The following is a 21,744-nucleotide window of genomic DNA, read 5'->3' as shown; positions in this document are numbered from 1 at the left end:
GTGAACTATACTTACGTCCTGTTTTCATTCAAGTGTATTCTAGCATTGTATGGTTATTATAAAGTTATGGATAGCTATCTTCTTCCATTGTCTGAAAATAATCAGCAAAAAAATCTGCCAGAAAAACTGCCATTCATGATATAGTTCGTAGGAAGACAGCTGTTGTTAGTTTATGACAGCAAAAAGCAGAGGAATATTACAGTATTTTTTCCAACTAAGAATTTTATTAAAAGGTAAACATTTTTGTCAGTTGAGAATGCGTTGAAACAGCTCATGGAAGCATTTGTCAATCCTGATTGTTTTGCTTGGCAGATTTTGTGACACATCAATATAGGTCAGTGATGATGAACTTTTTTGGCACGTGTGCCATAAGGGGGGAGTACAGGGGCGGTCGTGCAAGGGCGTGCTGCACCCACAATGCAATGCATGACCCTCCCAGTGCGCATGCGCACAAGACAGGCGCTCCCCCCATTTTTCCATGCTTTTTTCCACCCTCGCTAGGCTCCAGAGGCTTTATAGCCCCCGGAGCCTTCTGGAGGCTTCAGGGACCTTCAGGAGGCTTTCCTGAAGCATCTGAAGGTCAAAAAACGACCCTATGAGCAAAGTGGAGAACTAAAAAGGACCCTATTCCAGAGGCTTCAGGGAAGCCTCCTGAAGGTCCCTGAAGCCTCCAGAGGGCTTAAACTGATCCTCCGAGGAAACTGGAAATGACTTCCGGTTTGCTTGAAGGGTCCTTTTTAGTCCTCCTGAAGGTCCCTGAAGCCTCCGAAGGGCTTAAACCAACCCTCCGAGCAAACCAGAAGTCCATTCCTGAACTTCCTGTTTGCTCATAGAACCGTTTTTTTGCACTCTGGAGGCTTCAGGGAAGCTCCTGAAACGTACGGAGGGCTTCTGGGGGGCGGGGGAGGCTCTTTTTGCCTTCCCCAGGCTCCTATAAAGCCTCTGGAGCCTAGGGAGGGTGAAAAATGGTTTTAAAAAAGGCTGAACTCAGCTGGCCAGCTAACAGGGCAACGCCTCGTGGACCCTGATAAGTGGCTCCGCTTGCCACATGTTGCACATGTGCCATAGGTTCGCCATCCAATCTTCAACTTATGTTTGTTTAACAACTATTCAGAATTACGATAGCACTGATTGAAGAAAGTTAGGAACCCTTCTTGAATATATAATCCTTGCAGCAACCCTGCAATTGTGATGAAAATTCAGGCATTTGGCATTTTGTCAATCCTTATGTCTGCCTCCAGAAAGCACACAAAAACAGGCAGGCTCTTGCATTGTTTATGAAGTCAACAGAAATTACATTTTTTGAGCTAATAGATTATATGACTTATGACTAAAATTTGGGCTCATTTGTGAGTTGTAAGTTGAGTACTACCTATATTGAGATAATCAAAAACATAAATCACTGTTACTACTTGAAGACTGGAAACCTCCACCCATATAGCCAACAGTATTGCTTTTACTTTTCATCTGCTCCTGATGTATTGTTCAAATGCATTTTTGTGCAAATATGTCTATTTTTAACATTAACTGGAACTCTTCTTCCCTGTTTCCCTGAAACTAAGATCTCTCCACATAGTAAGCCCTCCCCAAAAATATTGCAACACAGCAGCAGCTATGACCATCCTTGCTGCCTCCTGCACCTCAAAAATAATAAAACCTCACCAAAAATAAGGCCAAGTGCGGGGAAACACAGTTCTTTTTCTATTGCTTTGGTCTCTCTTAATAAATTGGAATACAATAGTTAAAGGATACAGTCATGTGAGTCATCCTGCTGTGGATTTCTCTTAAGTCACGTTTGCCTTTCTGTACTAAGATGTTAAGCTCATCTTTCTTATTTTCCAGACTGGAACCATTAGACAATGAAGGTCAGGGACTTAATAAGCAAATATTCTGTTTGTTTATTTTTACTGAATGTTTTAACAGTCTTCTTCCTAAATCTTTATCTTAGGTCCTTGGTTCAGCCTTTTCATTTCAGTTCCCACAGAATTCAGTTTGAAGCCTTCCTGATCAAAGTCACTATGCTTCATTAAGTCATATCAATTCTTATGAGAACAACTCACTTTGGGCCAGTAATCTATTATTTTAAAAGTGTTCCAAGAAATAAAGACATCTTCAATTTAGTACCGTTTCCCAATACTCATTTGTAGGGAACTTTTTAAAAAATCCCCAGTGAAATTCCTGTCGGCTCTCTTATTTATTTATTGTGTGAGCTTTCATTCAGGAAATTGCTGCCACTTGTTCCTTCTGTAGTCTCTGCAGTAGTTTCTGCAGCAGGAAGCATTCACTTGATCATTTTATGGTAATGAACATAAACCAAGTTAGAATATTCAACTGTAGCACTAAATATTTTTTTCAAGAGGGGTTCCTCCTCATTTTTTGGAATGTTAGAGTTCACATGCCTTTCTGTGAATATAGGTCTAAAATAGAAGTTTTTGTTTTCTTATTGAACTTGAAATGATATGGGTAGCTGAAACAACAGTTAAAGGGACACGGAAAAGCATATAATAAAGCCAGCTTCTTCAGATATGAGAAGGACCAAAAATTTATACTTTCTATTATTACAATTAGTGTTTGTAAAGCTCTGTTATGAATCATGGCTGACTGAAGACATCTCTGAAAATGAGAGGAAGCAACTCACTGAAAAATGAAAGACCAATGAGTAGACTGGTCCATTGAATCTCCCTTGTTTCTCTGGAGAGAATTGGAGATAGCCCACGTGTGCTAATGACAGCTCTTCGGGAGGAAACCATAACCACAGAAACTTGAGGATTTAATATGTAATTGGCAGAAAGAAAAAAATACTTAGGAAAGTTTTAAATAAATTGGGATATCAGAGAGATTTGGAATATTGGTGATTTTTGCTAAAAGGTTTGAAAAACGAATGTAATTAAATAATATAAAGCAAGTATATAATATATTTGTGGGAAATAATTGAAACAGATCTAAACTGTATCAGAAACTGATACAGGTTGCAAATGGACACTAGAGGGAAAATGCACAGTGATTAGAATGCAGTACTACAGGCTACTTCTGCTGACTGCCGGCTGTCTGCAATTTGGCAGATCAAATCTCACCAGGCTCAAGGTTGATTCAGTCTTCCATCCTTTCTAGGTGGGTAAAATGAAGACCCAGAGTGTTGGGGGCAATATGCTGACTATTTAAACCGCTTATAGAGGGCTGTACTGTGAAGTGCTATATAAGTCTAAGTGCTATTGCTAAAAGTTCAGGCAAAAAGACTTGAAATGGCTAAACCAGTTACAACTTTTTCGTATCTTGATGTTTTTTCCTTTGAAAAATAGACTAAAATATTAGTAACTAATATTGTAGAGAGGATCGAGATTTCAGAGAATAAATTTTTAGAAGATGATGGGAAAAACTTTTATCTCGCATAGATATTATAGAGTTTGAAGGCATGGAAGACAATAAAATTGAGATTACCAAAATGGGAATTCAAAAGACAAATTAAAAGGATCTGGACATGGAACAGCTTCAAGAATAAATTCTGAACAATGTCTCTATGGAATTTATAAAGTAGTCTTTGAAGACTCATTTAAATGCTAAAGGGTGATGAAAGATCCTGTGATGCCATAGGAATGATTTAATAATTGAGATTGTACAGAACAAAAGAAAGAATATGAAGTTGGACTATTTGACGTGGGATAAACTTCGATATTTTTGATATTTGGGGAACTTGTAATGGACTTTTTGCTGAACTAAGACTGAAAAATGAGAATTTCTAAACTGCATATAGATAAAAGTTAAGTTGTGGGAGAAGAGTTTTTTATTTGTAACTTTAAAAATGGTTGAAAACTGATTATATTAGTTTATGGTTGGGATGATGAAGGTTCATAGCCACTTTATTAGTGTTTTGTTTTTCCTTTTTCTTTTGTTTTCCTTTTTCTGCAGGTTCTGAACTTTTGTTTTTCTTTTTGTATTGTATTAGTTTTATTTTGAGCTAAACTGAGAACTAGATCTGATCTCTGGAATCTTTTTAGTTGTGTTTTAGGATTGAGGGAGAGGGAAAGATTTTACTAGAACTCTAGCTGCTCCTTTCATCAAATGGGACCTTGCAGCTTCAGTTTCAGAACATTCTCAATGATTATGTAGGTTTAACATGCTTAAAATCTTATACCTGCCACCTTCCAAACTGCAAACAATTATGTACAATTTTACTGTGAATAGGACATTTTTTTCCTCCTTGTAAATTCTTTCAGTTATATGGGTTATCTACTAATATCATTTTACCTGTGGTAATTGCAACCCTTTATCTGTGGGCTGAAAATCAGTGTATCCCCTGATTTTGGTGTTTGTTCCAAGAATTCATTAACTTGATAATAGTGTCATAACTTGTTTAATTATTAAAGTTAATTTTAAAATTTTCATATAAACTTCTCTACTGTGCTTGTTGCCATATTTTTTGGAGTATAAGACGGACCAAGGTTTTGAAGAGGCAAATTTTTAAAAAAACTTTTTTCCATTCTGCAAACCTCCGTAAAACAGCTCATTTTTCACGAAAACGGACCCGTTTCCCCCCCTCCAAAAAGGGTATGAATAGCCCTTAGGCGGCTTGTAGAGTGCTCCGGGGGGTGTGTGGAGGGGCCAAAAACGAGCAAAAAACAGCCCTTTTTGTCCAAAAACAAGGGTATGGATAGCCTTTAGGAAGGTTATAGAGTGCTCCTGGGGGCTGGGTGGGGGGCAAAATTGAGCAAAAAATGGCCCATTTTTGTTCATTTCTGCCCTCCCCAGCCCCCAGGAGCTCTCTGAAAGCCTACAAGTTATGCATGGCCATTTTGGTGAAGGGGCGGGGTTTCAGGAGGCCAAAAATGCTGTATTCAGTGTATAAGACGCACCCAGATTTTCAGCCTTTTGAGGAAAAAAGGTGCATCTTATACTCTGAAAAATACAGTAGTTATAGCCAGGTAAATGAATGTGAAGTAATTAGAGTGTTAAGAAAACTTTGTAGATATCATTTTGTATCAATTTAGGTAAAAAATTTATTTCTGTTATTTATTAGTTGTTTATTTCATTTTCATTTTTTATTTTTAGGTTTGCTCAGTCAGTATTTGAACAAACCAAGTGAGGCTGAAGTATCTGGAAATTGTTTCCCTATTGATACCAATCATAACAATGACAAGTCATTTAAGGTTTGTGTTGACCCCTTGTGCTTTCTTTTAGGTTAATTTATCTTCATCAGGTTATCCAGTGAAAAAATGAACACATTTATTTATTTGATTTATGTAGTCATCTATGTCAACAAGTGATTGCAGGGTACATCATAAAATATAGAAACAATTACAACACAATAAATATATATGGCACCAAGTAAAACTATTACTATGGATGGTAATACAGCTAGGAACACACTTGGAATCCCAGGCCTGGGCACATAAGCTAGATTTACAACTAAAGAAAGATTGGGATTGTTATTTTTTCTGTTTCTTAGTTAACAAAATACATATTTGAAAGTAATAAAGGTCATGCCTGTTGTTTAATAGTGTATACAAATAGCAATAAATCAAGATGGGAAGCATTTGAGAATGCAAGCAGATAATCCAGAATGGTACCACATTCAACTTCATAGCAGAGAATATCCAGAATTCTCTTCCAGATTCCCTTTCCAAATAGGAAGGTGTGCACATTAAAAAGTCTTCTCAGCTGCTCATACTCCAGAGCAGTTCCCTTGTTAAAATGGTTGCCTCCTTGTCAATATTCAGGAAGACCAGTAAATTAATTTAAATTTAAAAACCTGAGACAGGGGGAAAAAGAGACCCTTTGCCTAGCTCTCTAAAGACAACATCGTAAGTGCTTAACATGTCTTTCTGAAAATGGTAATCTGCTACTTGGAGGCTGGGTATGTATGTGAGAATATGCTACTTATAAGAAAACCCATTCCCAAATAACTACAATTTTTATAATGGTCTTAAGACCGTTTCTTAACCTACTTTTATGCTATCAGTTATTTATGAAGAGCGAGCAGTCATTTTTCATCAGTTGAATGTATTTCTATATATTCATTGTCAATTACTAATTTGCACTATTTTTTTCACTCTCTTGCAGATATCACAGTAAACATTAATGCAAGTTCTAATGAAATTAACCAAGGTTTAAAGGATACATGATATAACAATATGGCTTAAGAAGCATGGTGAACAAGTAAGGTGTGGTGTTTTTTGTGATTAATATAATTTCTCAAAAATGAAAAGTTTTTCTGGCTTAATACAAGAAGTTGTTTGTGGATCTATGTTCCTGAGAAGGCATATTTATTTTATTCATATTTTTAAACTTCCCTTAACTTTATGGTCGCCATCTGTTCAGTTGGTAAAAATGTTTGTGTATGCGTGCATATAACATCCTAACACATTTTAAGACAATTATAATTACATTACAACATATATTCTGACATATATAATGATGTAGCTGTCAGGGTTCCAAAAAGCATCCAAAAGTAAATCAGAGTCCGAGGCAAAAGATTCCCCAAAGTTCTAATTTATTATGAGAGCCATGTTGGTACATCTGAGAAAACCCGAATCTGAAAGCTTCTAGGTTTTCCCACCCAGTTGAAAGTTCAAGATTCTGCCCCCACATCCACACCATCACACGGTCCATTCTTCCACCGACATGTTGGCAGTTTTCACCCATCCAGTTCCGGCCAGGTGCAGAGACAGAGGATGACCTTGGCTTTCTAGAAAGAATGTTGTTATGGCTACATATCACCTAACTCTGTATAATCCTCCCCCCGCCCATTTTCCCACAATAGAAAATGAATAATAGAAAGTGTGGCAGGTCTGAAGTCCAAAAGAAAAGATGGCTTGCAGACCTGACAGTAGTTTAGTAATTTATCTAAATTAGAGATCACCAGTCTTTTGACTTTTTAAACAAGAATTGAATTTTGTGTAGCATATATTATGGACTAGGTGTAATAAGAAAAAAGCAAGATTTTTTTCTTGCTTTAATCAGGATAGACCCAGGCAGTAATTTGTTCAGGATTCAGGTGAACCTAACAATGTAATTTGTACATTATGCTAAGCTATGGTTTGCTTACTATTGGATTAATAACACTAGGTGATTTCACACAATATATTAGGACACTGTCTGGTTTATGTTTTGTCTTACTATTTTGCATGAGCCCAACCTCTGTGATTCATTCAATAAAACAATGATGATTGGTTAAACAATAAATGAATTACTTTTTGTGTTCCAATCTGCCGAATCTGATATACAGTTCTTGTATTTCTGGTAACATGAATGGAGAAAAAAACTAAGAAACTTAAGAAAATGTCAGGGGGGTGGGGTTGAGAAAAAAAAACCCAATTCAGTAAAAAATACAGTTGCTTTGTATATGAGGATTAGAAACTTTTTTCATTATTTACATTAAGAAAATTTATATAAATGTAATTGATGAAGAAAAAATTATATATTCACTACACACACACTACATACATACATACATGCATGCATGCATACATACATACGTACACACACACACACACACGTACACACACACACACTGGGGCAAAAAAGTATTTAGTCAGCCACCAATTGTACAAGTTCTCACACTTAAAAAGATGAGAGAGGCCTGTAATTGATATCATAGGTAGACCTCAACTGTGAGAGACAAAATGAGAAAACAAATCCAGACAATCACATTGTCTGATTTGGAAAGAATGTTTTTGCAAATTATGGTGGAAAATAAGTATTTGATTACCTACAAACAAGCAAGTTTTCTGGCTCTCACAAACCTGTAATTTCTTCTTTAAGAGGCTCCTCTGTCCTCCACTCATTACCTGTATTAATGTTAGCAGTATAAAACACACCTGTCCACAACCTCAAACAGTCACACTCCAAACTCCACTATGATGAAGACCAAAGAGCTGTTGAAGGACACCAGAAACAAAATTGTAGACCTGTACCAGGCTGGGAAGACTGAATAATAATTAGAAAATGGAAGACATACAAGACCACTGATAATCTCCCTCGATCTGGGGCTCCACATAAGATCTCACCCCGTGGGGTCAAAATGATCATAAGAACGGTGAGCAAAAAACCCAGAATCACATGGGGGGACCTAGTGAATGACCTGCAGAGAGCTGGGACCAATGTACCAGTGTGTTACCATCAGTAACACACTGCACCGCCAGGGACTCAGATCCTGCAGTGCCAGACGTGTCCCTCTGCTTAAGCCAGTACATGTCTGGGCCCGTGTGAAGTTTGCTAGAGCAGTGTTTTTCAACCTTGGCAACTTGAAGATGTCTGGACTTCAACTCCCAGAATTCCCCAGCCAGCGAATGCTGGCTGGGGAATTCTGGGAGTTGAAGTCCAGACATCTTCAAGTTGCCAAGGTTGAAAAACACTGTGCTAGAGAGCATTTGGATGATCCAGAAGAGGACTGGGAGAATGTCATATGGTCAGATGAAACCAAAGTAGAATAGTTTGATGGAAATACAACTCGTTGTGTTTGGAGGAGAGAGAATGCTGAGTTGCATCCAAAGAACATCATACCTACTGTGAAGCACGGGGGTGGCAACATCATGCTTTGGGGTTATTTCTCTGCAAAAGGACCAGGATGATTAATCCATGTACAGGAAAGAATGAGTGGGGCCATGTATCGTGAGATTTTGAGTGCAAACCTCCTTCCATCAGCAAGGGCATTGAAGATGAAACGTGGCTGGGTCTTTCAGCGTAACAATGATCTCAAGCACACCGCCCGGGCAATGAAGGAGTGGCTTCGTAAGAAGCATTTCAAGGTCCTGGAGTGGCCTAGCCAGTCTCCATATCTCAACCCCATAGAAAACCTTTGGAGGGAGTTGAAAGTCTGTGTTGCCCAGTGACAGCCCCAAAACATCACTGCTCTAGAGGAGATCTGCATGGAGGAATGGGCCAGCATACCAGCAACACTGTGTGCCAACCTTGTGAAGACTTACAGAAAACGTTTGACCTCTGTCATTGCCAACAAAGGATATATAACAAAGTATTGAGATGAACTTTTGATATTGACCAAATACTTATTTTCCACCATAATTTGCAAAAAAAAAAAAAAAATTCTTTCCAAATCAGACAATGTGATTGGATTTGTTTTCTCATTTTGTGTCTCATACTTGAAGTCTACCTATGATGTCAATTACAGGCCTCTCTCATCTTTTTAAGTGGGAGAACTTGCACAATTGGTGGCTGACTAAATACTTTTTTGCCCCTGTATGTGTGTGTTTGAGAGCGCGCGTGTGCGTGCACACACATGGTGGCTCAGTGGCTAAGACACTGAGCTTGTCAATCAGAAGGTCGGCAGTTCAGTGGTTCGTATCCCTAGTACCGCGTAACGGAGTGAGCTCCCGTTACTTGTCCCACCTTCTGCCAACCTAGAAGTTCGAAAGCATGTAAAAAAGCAAGTAGAAAAATAGGAACCATCTTTGGTAGGAAGGTAACAGCGTTCCATGTGCCTTTGGCATTTACTCATGTAGGCCACATGACCACGGAGAACATAGTAATACAAGTTGATTTCAAAAATAATAAACCAAATCATAATATAAGATCATTTAGTCCTTCCAAACAAATTTGGTCTTATTTGGAGCCTATGTGCTCATCTTACTTTGTCAGTTAATGGTTTCTAGTACCAAGTGAGAAGGAATATAAATGTGATGGTAGCAGGTAAGGATACTGCATAATCCCAAGTATCCAATTCATTCATGAATTGTAAACTAGTTTACAACTAGTACCAAACTTCTGAGGCTTAGTAAATATCTTCAATTCTCATATCTAATAATGGTTGAGATACTGGATATCAAACATTTTGGCTTAATTAAGTAAATATGGAATAAAATACAACAGCTTTGTCTTGTCTTCCTTTTAATTGCACTTTATAAAAATATATTTGTCTTATTAAATCCTTACGGCTATTATTATGTGACATTATACTTTGTTCCTATTTCAGGTCTTCGTTGGTTTTTATGTGATACATAGGACTTGTCAGGTTCTTCTGAATAACTTACAGTCTTCAAAGATGGATACAATGAAGTTAAAGCATGATATTAATCCTCTTCTTCTTCATATTATAAACTTTGCAGTTTTGGTATACACATTTTTAACTTTTATTCCATGGTATTTATTTTCTGGATCAAAATCTGTCATAACCAAATCAAATCAAATTAAAGCAAAACCAGTGAACAGCACACCTGGAAATGCATATAGATCTGTTAATAGTTTGCACTGCTTAGCATCTGTATTATATCCTGGATGCGATACCCTCGATAAAGCTTTCAAATATGCTCGAAATAAATTTAAGGACAAGAATCTCCTGGGGACAAGGGAAATATTACAAGAAGAAGATGAAATCCAACCATCTGGAAAAGTTTTTAAAAAGGTACATAGTGTCTATTTTTTATGAGAAAGAGGGAAATATTTATAATTTTATTCTCTATGACCTGGAAACTCATTATCCTGCAGTTCAACTTCATCCATGGGCCTGTTGAAACTCTAAAACAACTATAGAAGGTTATTGAGGCAGGATTAACCTTTGCCAAATCAATGCTGATTTTCCTTTTTTCTTTGATTACCTTTCTACCAATTTCTGAAACAGATTTTAAATTGAGCAACCTGCAACTCCCTGCATCCCCACTGAACCCCTTTTTAAAAACTGATGTCACATTTCTTACCTCCAGTTTGTTTGCACTGAGACCAATTTGAGAAAGAAATATATATTTTGCTAACAGATCAGCATTTTCACTTTTGTGTTCTTTAATAATTCTTGGGTTTGTGTGATTTGGATTTGATGCTTTGTTACCTTTTGTGTGGACTCTCAAGATTAGAAATTAGATATATGAATTTCTTCTGAGATGCCCTATACAGAGACTAGCATAGGTGCATGTGTCTTAGAGAGTCCACAAAGCTGTACCCTCACTGGGGATTGCTGCTGAATATGTTTTTATAATGCCCCTGTATTCATCCCAGTGAAATTTTACTTTTAAACTGAGAGGTAACTAGGATGGTGTATCGTGTATGTTTGAGAACAATCCATCAACTATAGGGTTGGATGTGAGGCCTAGACTAGTTTGGAGAGCACTATGACAGATAGGCTGCCTAAGTTGACTCCTGGCATTTTCAAACTCAAAATTGGTAGAGTCTCTCCAAAGAGAAACTTAAAGGTTGGAGTTTGCTATTAGCTCTTATTAACCAGTCTGATTTAAGGAAGAGTCTGAAAACTAGTGGAACCAGATCCACAAGAAAAAAAGAGTAAACAGAATTTAATGAAAGAGGCTCTGGCCCCCATAAAACCAGGACCTGTGCTAAATTGTGAGGTACCTTTTTGATGCAATTTGAAGCTGCAATGCTAACTCTTATAAACTTGGACTGGGCAGCAGCTTCTAACACATTAAAATGTGCAAATGTGGACACCATAAATAAACTGAGAAATAACTTTAGCAAGAAAAATCTTACAAGCTCTGAAAATAGGATGAGTTTGAATGGAAGTATCTTAAGACAGCCATATAAACAAGGGCACATTTTATTTGTTTTTCTTAATTATTTATTATACTGCCTTTATGTTTTACAAAACAAGGTGGAAAACATGCTTAATACTCTTTCCTCCTATTTTCTCCACAATAATAACCCTGTGAGGTGGGCTGGGCTGAGGCAGAATGACTGGAGCAAAGTCATCAAGCCGGGTTTGATACCTAGGGTATTAAAAAGCCTACTGAGCAAGCACAAGTTAGTTATATAACTTATATTTTATAGTTAGTAGTTACAAGTTAGTTATAAAATAAGTTATAACTTATCACTTATAACTAACTATAAAACATAAGTTTTATAACTAACTTTTAGTGCTTTATGTTTAACTTATATTTTATAACTAAATTTAAAATTAATATTAACATTAATAAGTTAGAATAGATAAAAAATTAAGAAGTTAATACATAATAAAGTCTATGAAGAAATAAAAACATATTTTTCTGTAAGGAGGATAATAAAGTAGGCTTCAGATGTGCCTCATTAGGAAGAATTCTCCATATAAACATACTGTATGTTTATATATTATGCCCAGTTTATGATTCAATAGTGTTAAAATTGTGTTGAGAAATTTTAAAACAATGTGTTTCTGATATAGATTAAAAACAAAGCTATCTGAATAAAATTGGACTTTGTGCCAATACATTGATCTGACAATAAATTTAAATCTTACTGCGAATAAGTTGTTTGTAAATGAATAATACTGCTTAAATGATATTTAATTCAATTATTATTAATCTAAATGTTATAGCAAGTAGCACACACTAGAGGGCACAGTTTATCTCTTTATCCTTTTCAAAAACTTAAAAGAGTATATGGATTGCTGTTTTATATATGTGCATGCATGTATTAGACCAACATACTAAATACCGCATTTAAAAGCTGATTGGCTCCGTTATGCTAAGCTGCCTCTTTCTTAGTTGTTGTTCTGATACTAAAAGAGGAAGAATAAAGACAACAAGAGCTATGCCTGGATATAAAGCAGCAATGCAATTACATTGTGCAATTGCTCCAGTAGCCTTAGTTTCTTTAGCTGGAAAAATAGATGCCAAAACAAGAAGTGGTTTAAAAATCAAATTTGTAATTAGTTTTTACATTTGAAATAACCTGTTTAAATCTTAAATATTAAACAATTTTTTTTTAATTTTTAAATTACCTTTATTAATAATGCATGCTTTTTGATTTCTTTGAAACGGCAACATTGAAATGGAGAGGGTCATACAGTTTTTAGATTAAAAGAATCTGAACAGATAGCAAAATTTGAGATTTTCTGTATCTCTTATCTACTGAGGTGTAATATATCTTCTGAAAAAAACTGCACAGAGAACTGGCTGTGACTGGCTGCATGATAAGTTTAAACTATATACATTGTATTATGTAAATCAAATAGAATTTATGGATCATATAGCTATAGTATGCTGGATTGTGTCAGTGAAGAGTGTGCTCACTTTTAGAAATGGACTATGGCAATGTTACTAAATATTTGCTGTTCTTAAGCAGTCCATATAGATAATAGATATCATTTTCATATTTCATAATTGGAAGGCAAAATATCTTATTAAAATATAAATAAGGGTATGTCCAATTGATTACTGTTTTTTAAAATTATATGAACATTTTTAATTTTATAATTTGCTTTCTGGTACATTTTCAACAAAGGTAAATTTTACCCCCTAGATTTAAATTCTGATAAAGAAGAAAAAACATGGGAGGATGACTAAAAGGCAAGAAGAGCACAGGGCACAGGATACATAATTACAGAACATATTTGTATGTGTCTTTGTATGTAGTTTCTATATTGTACATTATAAAATGTACATATGTATAATAAACATTATAAAATGTTTATAAAATTTCAGGTGATACTTGGAGAATATAATTGGCTATCATATGATGATGTTTTTAAAAAAGCTAAAGCATTTGGTGATGGATTAATAATGTTAGGCCAACAACCAAAGACCAATATTGCCATCTTCTGTGAAACTAGAGCAGAATGGATGATTGTAGCACAAGCTTGCTTCATGAACAACTTCCAACGTAAGTATGTGTACAGTATCAGTCTTTGGTGTTTTTCTTCTGTGCCTCTGTGTGTATGCTCGTTTCTGTGCCTCTGTGTGTATGCTCGTTTAACTTAATTATCCCGGCATTCAAAGAGAATCTACAATTCGGAGAAATACTCATCTGGGAATTGTGGAAACTGCAGTTCGAACCTACCTAGATTTTCACAGAAGGGTTGGCCTGTCATCTTTCTGGAATGCCATTCTCTTTTTCAGGGTCCTACCTGGTTTAAGACTGCAGTCTTCTGCCCACTTCTGTGGTAATAATATTTACTAAATCCCAATTACTTTGGAATAAGGATACAATATAGTAATTTGACTGTGATATAGTAGTTTGCTTTAATGGTGAAAGATACTGAGCTACATGCTGAGAGATCTTCCTTTTAAAGCCCAGGAGTCAGCTGAGTGATTTTAGGCTAGTTTTTCTCTCAGCCAAAATAATTGCCGAAAAAACTGTGTGTATTTGTTTGTTACTCACCTGGAGTCAATACTGAGTCAAAAACATACATAAATGTATAATTTGCCTGTAGTAAATTATCAACTCTGGACATGGTATTTTAATTTGTTTATTAAGGCCCTTATAATCTTGAAGCTTGTAGTTCCTACATGGTATCGGACCTGGGTACTTGAGAGACCGCCTCCTGCCAATTACCTCCCTATGACCGATCAGATCCCACAGATTAGGCCTCCTCCGAATTCCATCTGCCAGCCAGTGCCGACTGGCAAATCCCCGGGGGAGGGCCTTCTCTGTGGCTGCTCTGGCCCTCTGGAACGATCTCCCCGTGGAGATCTGGACCCTCACCACCCTCCAGGCTTTCCGCAAAGCCATGAAGATCTGGTTGTTCCGGCAGGCCTGGGGCTGAAGAATTTTCAGCCCCACTTGAAATGTTGTGACTGCTGTTGTTTTTACTTTGTCTGTCTTTTGTCTTATTTGTATCCCCTCCCCCCTTTTGGTTGTTAGCCGCCCCGAGTCCCTCGGGAGTGGGGCGGCATACAAATTAAATAAACTAAACTAAACTATTTCCAGCTGTGGTTTAATTAAGTAAACTGATTTAATCTAGCAAAAAATTGGGCTTTTTACATGTTGAATTAAAGAAGAATAAGGTAGTTTGATTGTAATGTGGCTTAGTACAGAATAACATCCTCATCCACAGTAATATTTTTGCGGTAGAACTCCATCTAAACAGGTCAGTTGTGAAGTATGGACAGAAATTAATTTGTAAACTTTAATCTCAAACAGGAGAAAAAGACTTGTTTATACTAACCTGTTCCAAACAGAATGAATAACCATGGGCTTATTCTGTATAAAGTCTGATATGTGCTGCCATCTTCCTCTTCTTATATGTGAATAAACAAAATACTTAGTTTGTTTAGAATTTTTATTCAAGAGAGAGAACTGAAGTTATGTCAGCCCTCCCAGGTAAACTAGACAAGAAATGTAAATAGATAAACTAATTCTACTTTATTGTAAGGTTAATTAACAGAATCTTGGAAGTCTGAAAGTATAAACTTCCCACCTCCATCTATAACTGCTTGATCTGTCAGGGTAGGTCCTTCCTAAATTTCTTTCTCTGACCCTTAAATTGTTTCCTAGGCAGCGTATCTTTGATCTTATTCCCAAGGTCATCCACAAATTCTATTACAAGTTAGGAATGGAAACATATAGATTATTCCCTTTATTTGAAAATTAATATTGTGTTTGAACAACCCTAGTATATATACATTGCAGACTCTAGAGTGAGTTACATTGGAAGTTACTGTGTTGAATCAATGTCAGCTATAAAGAAAATCCTCAAGAGACTTAATAAGGAAATGACAGCTAAGAAAGAAATCAAAGTATTTTAATAATATTATATATTTCTTAAGAGGAAATTTGGCAAGCTTGTCTTCAATAAATGTAACTTTTCAAAAAGAGGATTCTGTTTACAGTGTGATAATGTAATGAAACAATGAAACATCTGGTATAGAAATGTTTGCAATTATGATTTTAATAGGATAACAAGAGAGATAGTATTTAACTGGACATTTGAAGTTCCTGAGACGTGCTTCAGCTCACAGCATGACGCAGTATTTGATGATCCCAAATTAATGAACTTGGCTGACTTACTTGCTGGCAGATGGAAGCATTGCCGTACACTTTTCACGTAGACATCTTTTTAAAGTCAGAGTTGACCAGTGAAATACAATGAATTAAAACTTATTTAAGTTTGCACAATAAATTTACTTGCTATTACAATGTTTGTTAGTTGCTAATTTTTAAAATCCTACCTTATTTTTAGCATAAAATAGCACAAAATAGTATCATTTTTAAACCTATCTTGATATTTTGAGAGAATTATGTACGCATTGGTACTGAAAAAGCTCTGATCCCGGGTGATCCCAAATCCAACCCTGATTGGATCCTGGTACTGAATTTTGTTTGAGAATTGTGTTAGTGTACAATTTGTTTTATTGTAGTGTAGTTTGTTTTATTCATTTAAGATAGACAAAATGTCAAACCTTATAATAAATGGAAATATAGCATCCACTCTCTCGATTCATTTCCTTTTTAAACATGTACAGTTTGTCATTCACTTATGACCATCATTTAGTGACCATTCAAAGTTACAATGGTACTGAAAAAAATGACTGACAACTGGCCATCATACTTAACAATTATTGCAGTGTTCCCATGGTTGTGTACTCATCATCTGGGCACATGGCAGTTGGTCTGTACCTATGCAACTACAGTGTCCTACAGTGACATGATTACTATTTGTAGCATTCCAAGTTGGCTTCCGACAAGTAAAGTCAATGGGGATGCTGATAGAAGGTTGCAACTACCTCCTATCGGCTTCCCCATTGACTTTGCAGTCACGTAATATCTTACTTAATGATCATAGGTGGCTTTCTTTATGACCATGGTAAAAAAGATTTTAAAATTGGGTGTGGTCATGTGATGCCCTAGTTAATGACACACTGTAACAATGTTTTTTTTTGTCCTTATTGTGCTAGAAAGTTGAGGATTACATTTATTTACTCTTATAATTTCAAGATCGATAACCATTTGGTTGTTGACAGTCAACCTGACTATGTATTTTTGCAGCCAACTTTAGAGCAACATTGAGCATAATAATTATTTGTCACAACTGGGAGGCAACCTCAAGTACCTCTGTTCTGAGGCTGTGCATTTCTTTTCTGTGATTTTTCTTTTTAACTTGAATCACTGTTAGAAAGCAACAAATATTAACCTAACAGGTATAGTTCCTTGTTACTTTTATTTTGACATGTGTGCATAAAAAGGCTTATGTGCAGTGCTAAGACCAGATTCTTCAAAAATTTGGATTGCAACTGGTATAGCTTATCTTGCCTCTTGTTCCATAACTTCACTGGGCCATGGACTTGATGATGTTATCTGATGATTATTTTTGATTCATTCATCACCATTTTTCAATATTTATACAGTTACTTAAGAGATTGGTTGTTGTTGTTTTTGTTATAGCTTGCTGAGAGCTGGCTAGGAAAGGCTTATGTTTCATAATAGGGGTCACTGGAATAAGCACAAGCAGCACATGGAAACTAACATTTTTGTAATTTCTCCTACCAAATTAAATGTGAATATGCTTTGCAACAATTTGGAATTATATTCTGTACAAAATACATCTTTTGTCCCAGCTCCTTGTTTCCAAGTAAATATTTTTATCATTACCCAAAACAAGTGACTTGAAAAACTACTCTTCTTCTAACATTCTGTATACCCATGTTCTTAGAGAATAAAGGAATGGTTGTCTGAAGATGACCTGCATTGGTAGTGCTATTGGCAAAGCAATTGATAGAGGAATAAGAAAGATAATAGTTTCCATCATTATAGTATTCGATTTATGTTTATAATGAAGCCAGAAACCAGAATCACTTAACAACCTTCTTACTAAGTGTAGCTGCAGAGATTCGTTTAACAACTGTGGCAAGAAAGCTGGGGCAGAATTCACTTAACTGTCTTCCTTAGAAATGTAAATTTTGGACTCAATTCCTGAATTTCTAAAATTTTTGCAGTTGAAAATATTGAATTTAAATCACTGTTACACTTTGTATTTACACTGTGTCATACATGTTTGATATATTCTGAATATTTGCAATAGGAAATGTATTGTTTCTTTCCCCTTTATCACTAGTTGTCACACTTTATGCTACTCTGGGAGGTCCTGCAATAGTCCATGGATTAAATGAAACTGAGGTGACAACCATTATTACAAGCAAGGAACTGATAGAAACAAAATTGAAGGTAAATATAGCCTTCAGGTATATAAACTTCTTTTACCCCTTTAATATTGGGGAGGAAAATGTTACATATGGCTTATTAGGTGTTGGGTCAGAGTGTTAGTGAATTCTTTTGTTTTGTGTTTTTTTATTGTTATATTGCTTTGTACTCCAGGTTGTTATGTTTTGTAAAACATCCAGAGTCTTCTGGAGTGTGAAGCCATAAAAATTAAATAATAATATAACATCTTTTCTTCTTTTCTGCTTTCTAGAGATTTTGTTTTCTTATAAAATAATACAAATACAAAAATATGGATGGCTCGTATGCAGGAAATGTTGATTAATAATTTCTGTGGTCCTTAAGTTAATGCTTAGATAATTCTGATATTTAGATGTGTTTATGTATCATTCTAAAGAATAATATAGTTATTTAGTTTTAATTTAGTGTGATGTGGAAACCCAACAGCAGCCTGTAAACTATATCTTATGGATTAACAGTTTATATGAATCCAGTCCATTGTGTGTGTTTTTTTAATATGTAGCATAGAGCAAACAAGGGCCTACTGAAATGCGTCAGCATAATCTTTTGCATTCCTAGAGGACTCAAGTATATTTACCTCTTTATAAAAGAGTCATTTCTGCTTGGTACAATGCAGTTTATATGAATGACACAGCATACTGTATCTATCGTTCTTGATAGCCATTTCATGTTAACTAGGGCTGCACAGCATTTCAGAGTTGAAGGCAGAAAGGTGCTCTGCTATTGTTAGGACCTCTCTGCAACTCCTGAAATCTAATTCCATTTTTCCAGGGTTGTGCTGCAATTATAGAGGGCAGCTGTATGGTCCCTGGGAAAGATTCAGCTACTTTAAGAAGTGGCAAAGAGATAATGCATGAACAACTCTGTGTAGTCCAAAGCATCTTTTTGCCTTTGCGTCATAAGTGCCGCATAGACCTGATGTTCATAATATATATAACTTACATGCGAAGGAAGAGTGCAGGCAACTTTGAGCAGCTATCTTATAAATGCTGTGTTATACCCATTAATCATTCCTACAGTGTAAGCAACTTAAAATGGAAAGGAGGGAAAGGCTGGTAAATTTTAAAAATGACAAAATGGGTTATTATCTGTTTGTACCCACTGGAACAAAGCATGGAAAAATCATGTCATATCTGAGGATTTTTCCATAAAAGGACTGCTAACATCTTTTTTGAATATTAGCTTCATAGGCCAAAAATTTGATGCCCAGAATGTATCTTTGAATAATCTGCTATATATCAAAACAGATAATATGTTGCCAAGTGTTTGTAAAGATGTCTGTCAAAGAAGAGTGTCAGCAGTAGAATGCACCAAAGTGGATGTGAAGTAAATGTATATTTTAATGTCTGGTTACTTGATCTTAAGTTGATTATAGTTTAATTTAGCAGATTTTAAAAAGTCTATGCACTGTGAAGATACTAAGCACTATATGTGTTTCTTCTCTATAGTTCATTATTTCTCAGATTCCTCTACTACGTCACATTATTACTGTAGATGGCAAGCCAACATCATGGTCTGATTTTCCAAAAGGTGTTAGTATTCAAACGATGTCATCTGTTGAAGCTATTGGAGAAAAAACAGAAAATAGTACGTACTGTTAAATCAATTGATTTTTTTCCTTATGGTGATGGAATAGAAAAGGCAAACAGAGATTGAACAATTGAACGATTGAATGCTATCAATATTGGACAAGTAGGACCTGTTCTGACTATGTGTGTCCTTGGGAGAGGGAGGAACCAAGAGAGGATAATAATATGTTTAATATGAATATGTTTTAGGTTAAAGCTTCATTACAAGAGTGTATCCAAACAATCATATTTTTTTAAAAAAAATGTTATATCATGCCAATCCTTTAAAAGAAGATATCAGTTAAATTCAGTTCCTTGAACAGGGAGTGGAATGAATTCAGCTTCAGCAATAGGAGTGTTGACATCAGATTTCTTGAGCCTCCCTTCAGAAATCGATCCACAGATGTCTACCAGTGGAGGCCAAGATATATGATAACTTTGATCTGAAGGAAAATAGAGCGTACTTGGGGATACATGTAGCTTCTGTTAGCAGCTCCTTAAAGTATCTGTATCTTTTCTTAAGAACATGTGGCTAACACTTATTTATCAATCTCTACAAAATTGCAGTAAACCTAAAACAAAAGTGCTTACTTCTTTTTGTTGATTTCAGAGTGGAAAACTTAAAAGCACAAGAAAGAAATAAAGAATATAATATTTATTTTGAGTTTTAGCAAAAAAAAAATCAAAGTAACATCCACATAGAAACAAAACTACAGAAATTTTTTTCTTAAGTGAAGACAATTAATTTTGCAATCTCAATCAGTACCATTAACTTAAATATCCATTAATTGTGGGAATCTATAAGTATTTCCATCTTTGTGCATACAAAGGTCTTGCTGCAGTTATCATATATTAAAACAAAATCTCATGTTTTTTCAATCTCTTATCCATTACACCTAAAAGAAATATCTACAGTTTCTATTGTACATTTATTTTAAAAATTCTCTGAATTAAAGTAGCAATAGCAATAGGACTTAAACTTATATACCGCTTCATAGTGCTTTACAGCCCACTCTAAGCAGTTTACAAAGTCAGCATATTGCCCCCAACAATCTTATCAACCTAGGAAGCATGGAAAGCTGAGTCAACCTTAAGCCGGTGAAATTCGATCTGTCAAACTACTGGCAGCCAATGATCAGCAGAAGTAGCCTCCAGGATTGCAGTCTAACCACTGTGCCACTGTGGCGTACATACATGATCCCAATAATTCTTAGCCTTCTTGTTACTTACTCTTGCAAACATGATAAAAGGTGTCTTCAGAGTTCTTACATTTCCAGCATATCTTTGAGACGCCTTTGAAAATTTATCAGTTATTAAATATCAACTTTATCAGAGAAAAATGGGCCCCGTTTTCACTCGTTTTTGCCTTCCCCAGCCCCTAGGAGCACTCTACAGATCTCCCAAAATCTTTGCACACCTCATTTTTTTTGCAAAAAAATGGGCCCATTTTTCACTTGTTTTTGCCCTCGCCAGCCCCCAGGAGCACTACATGCCTCCTGAACCCTCTCTGTGCCTCGTTTTTTACGAAAAATGGTCCCATTTTTTGCTTGTTCTTGCCCTTATCAGCCCCCAGGAGCACTTTGCAGGCCTCCCAAACTCTCTACGCATCCATTTTTGCATTTTTGTTTTGGAAGGCCAACAGTGAATGGCTGTATTCAGTGTATAAGACACACCCAGTTTTTCAGCCTCTTTTTGGGGGGAAAAAGGTGCATCATATTCTGAAAAATATGGTATATTCAAATTTTTTCCCATTTAATTAGTTTGCCGCTTTCAGTTATTTATAAAAATAACAAAGGTAGAATATAAATAAATACATAAATAAATAACATTCATTTTCAATAAAAGTTGATGTTTATTAACAATAACATGCTCATTAATTTGGGGATTTGGGGATTAGAATTGTCTATTATAGAAATATTGGATAATATTTAATGTTCAATCAAAAGGTTAATTGATCTAAAGTACTGTATATTTTAACTATATATTAAAAAGTTGGAAGTGATTTTCTCTTTTTTCTCTTTTCTTTTATACTTTTGCATTTGGCCCTTTCCTATTTTTTCCTTTTTAATTCCTTTTTCTTTTTGTTTATATTTTTTCAGAAATTTAATAAAGTATATATATATTTTTTAAAATATCTGAAAACATTTTTCATTCTCGTTTCAATGTGCTATTTCAAAAGGCAACTGGACTTTTTTCCCCTTGAAGATAATTCACTTCTCATCCAAGAAGCTTCTTCAGTTTTGACTAAAAGATCTTCAAGAAAAAAAAAACACAAGGAAGTCCAGTTGCCTTTTGAAAAAGCATTTTTGGGACCACCGTGATCTACATGACTGAAAATCTCCATAGG

General features: G+C 35.6%; 1 protein-coding gene across 2 annotated transcripts in view; it reads left to right on the top strand.

Annotated features, from left to right (window-relative positions):
* Nucleotides 1-21,744, top strand: part of ACSL3 (acyl-CoA synthetase long chain family member 3) — a 55,457-nt gene that overhangs the window by 14,410 nt on the left and 19,303 nt on the right. Inside the window, exons 2-7 of one of the 2 annotated variants that reach the window (XM_087725487.1) lie at nucleotides 5,047-5,144; nucleotides 6,058-6,153; nucleotides 9,926-10,354; nucleotides 13,356-13,533; nucleotides 17,705-17,814; nucleotides 19,278-19,416. In XM_087725487.1, the coding sequence (XP_087581613.1) occupies nucleotides 9,995-10,354; nucleotides 13,356-13,533; nucleotides 17,705-17,814; nucleotides 19,278-19,416 (787 nt within the window). In that variant the 5' untranslated portion in view covers nucleotides 5,047-5,144; nucleotides 6,058-6,153; nucleotides 9,926-9,994. Of the gene's footprint in view, nucleotides 1-5,046; nucleotides 5,145-6,057; nucleotides 6,159-9,925; nucleotides 10,355-13,355; nucleotides 13,534-17,704; nucleotides 17,815-19,277; nucleotides 19,417-21,744 lie in introns of both variants that reach the window. The other variant, XM_087725486.1, reaches the window with a different exon arrangement.

Source organism: Thamnophis sirtalis, unplaced genomic scaffold (assembly GCF_051295495.1).
Source record: "Thamnophis sirtalis isolate CommonGarterSnake01/CBP01778 unplaced genomic scaffold, rThaSir2_p1.2 scaffold_11, whole genome shotgun sequence".
Lineage (NCBI taxonomy): Eukaryota > Metazoa > Chordata > Lepidosauria > Squamata > Natricidae > Thamnophis > Thamnophis sirtalis.
The sequence above is the reverse complement of the archived record's forward strand: the minus strand, read 5'-3'. Positions and strand labels throughout refer to the sequence as shown.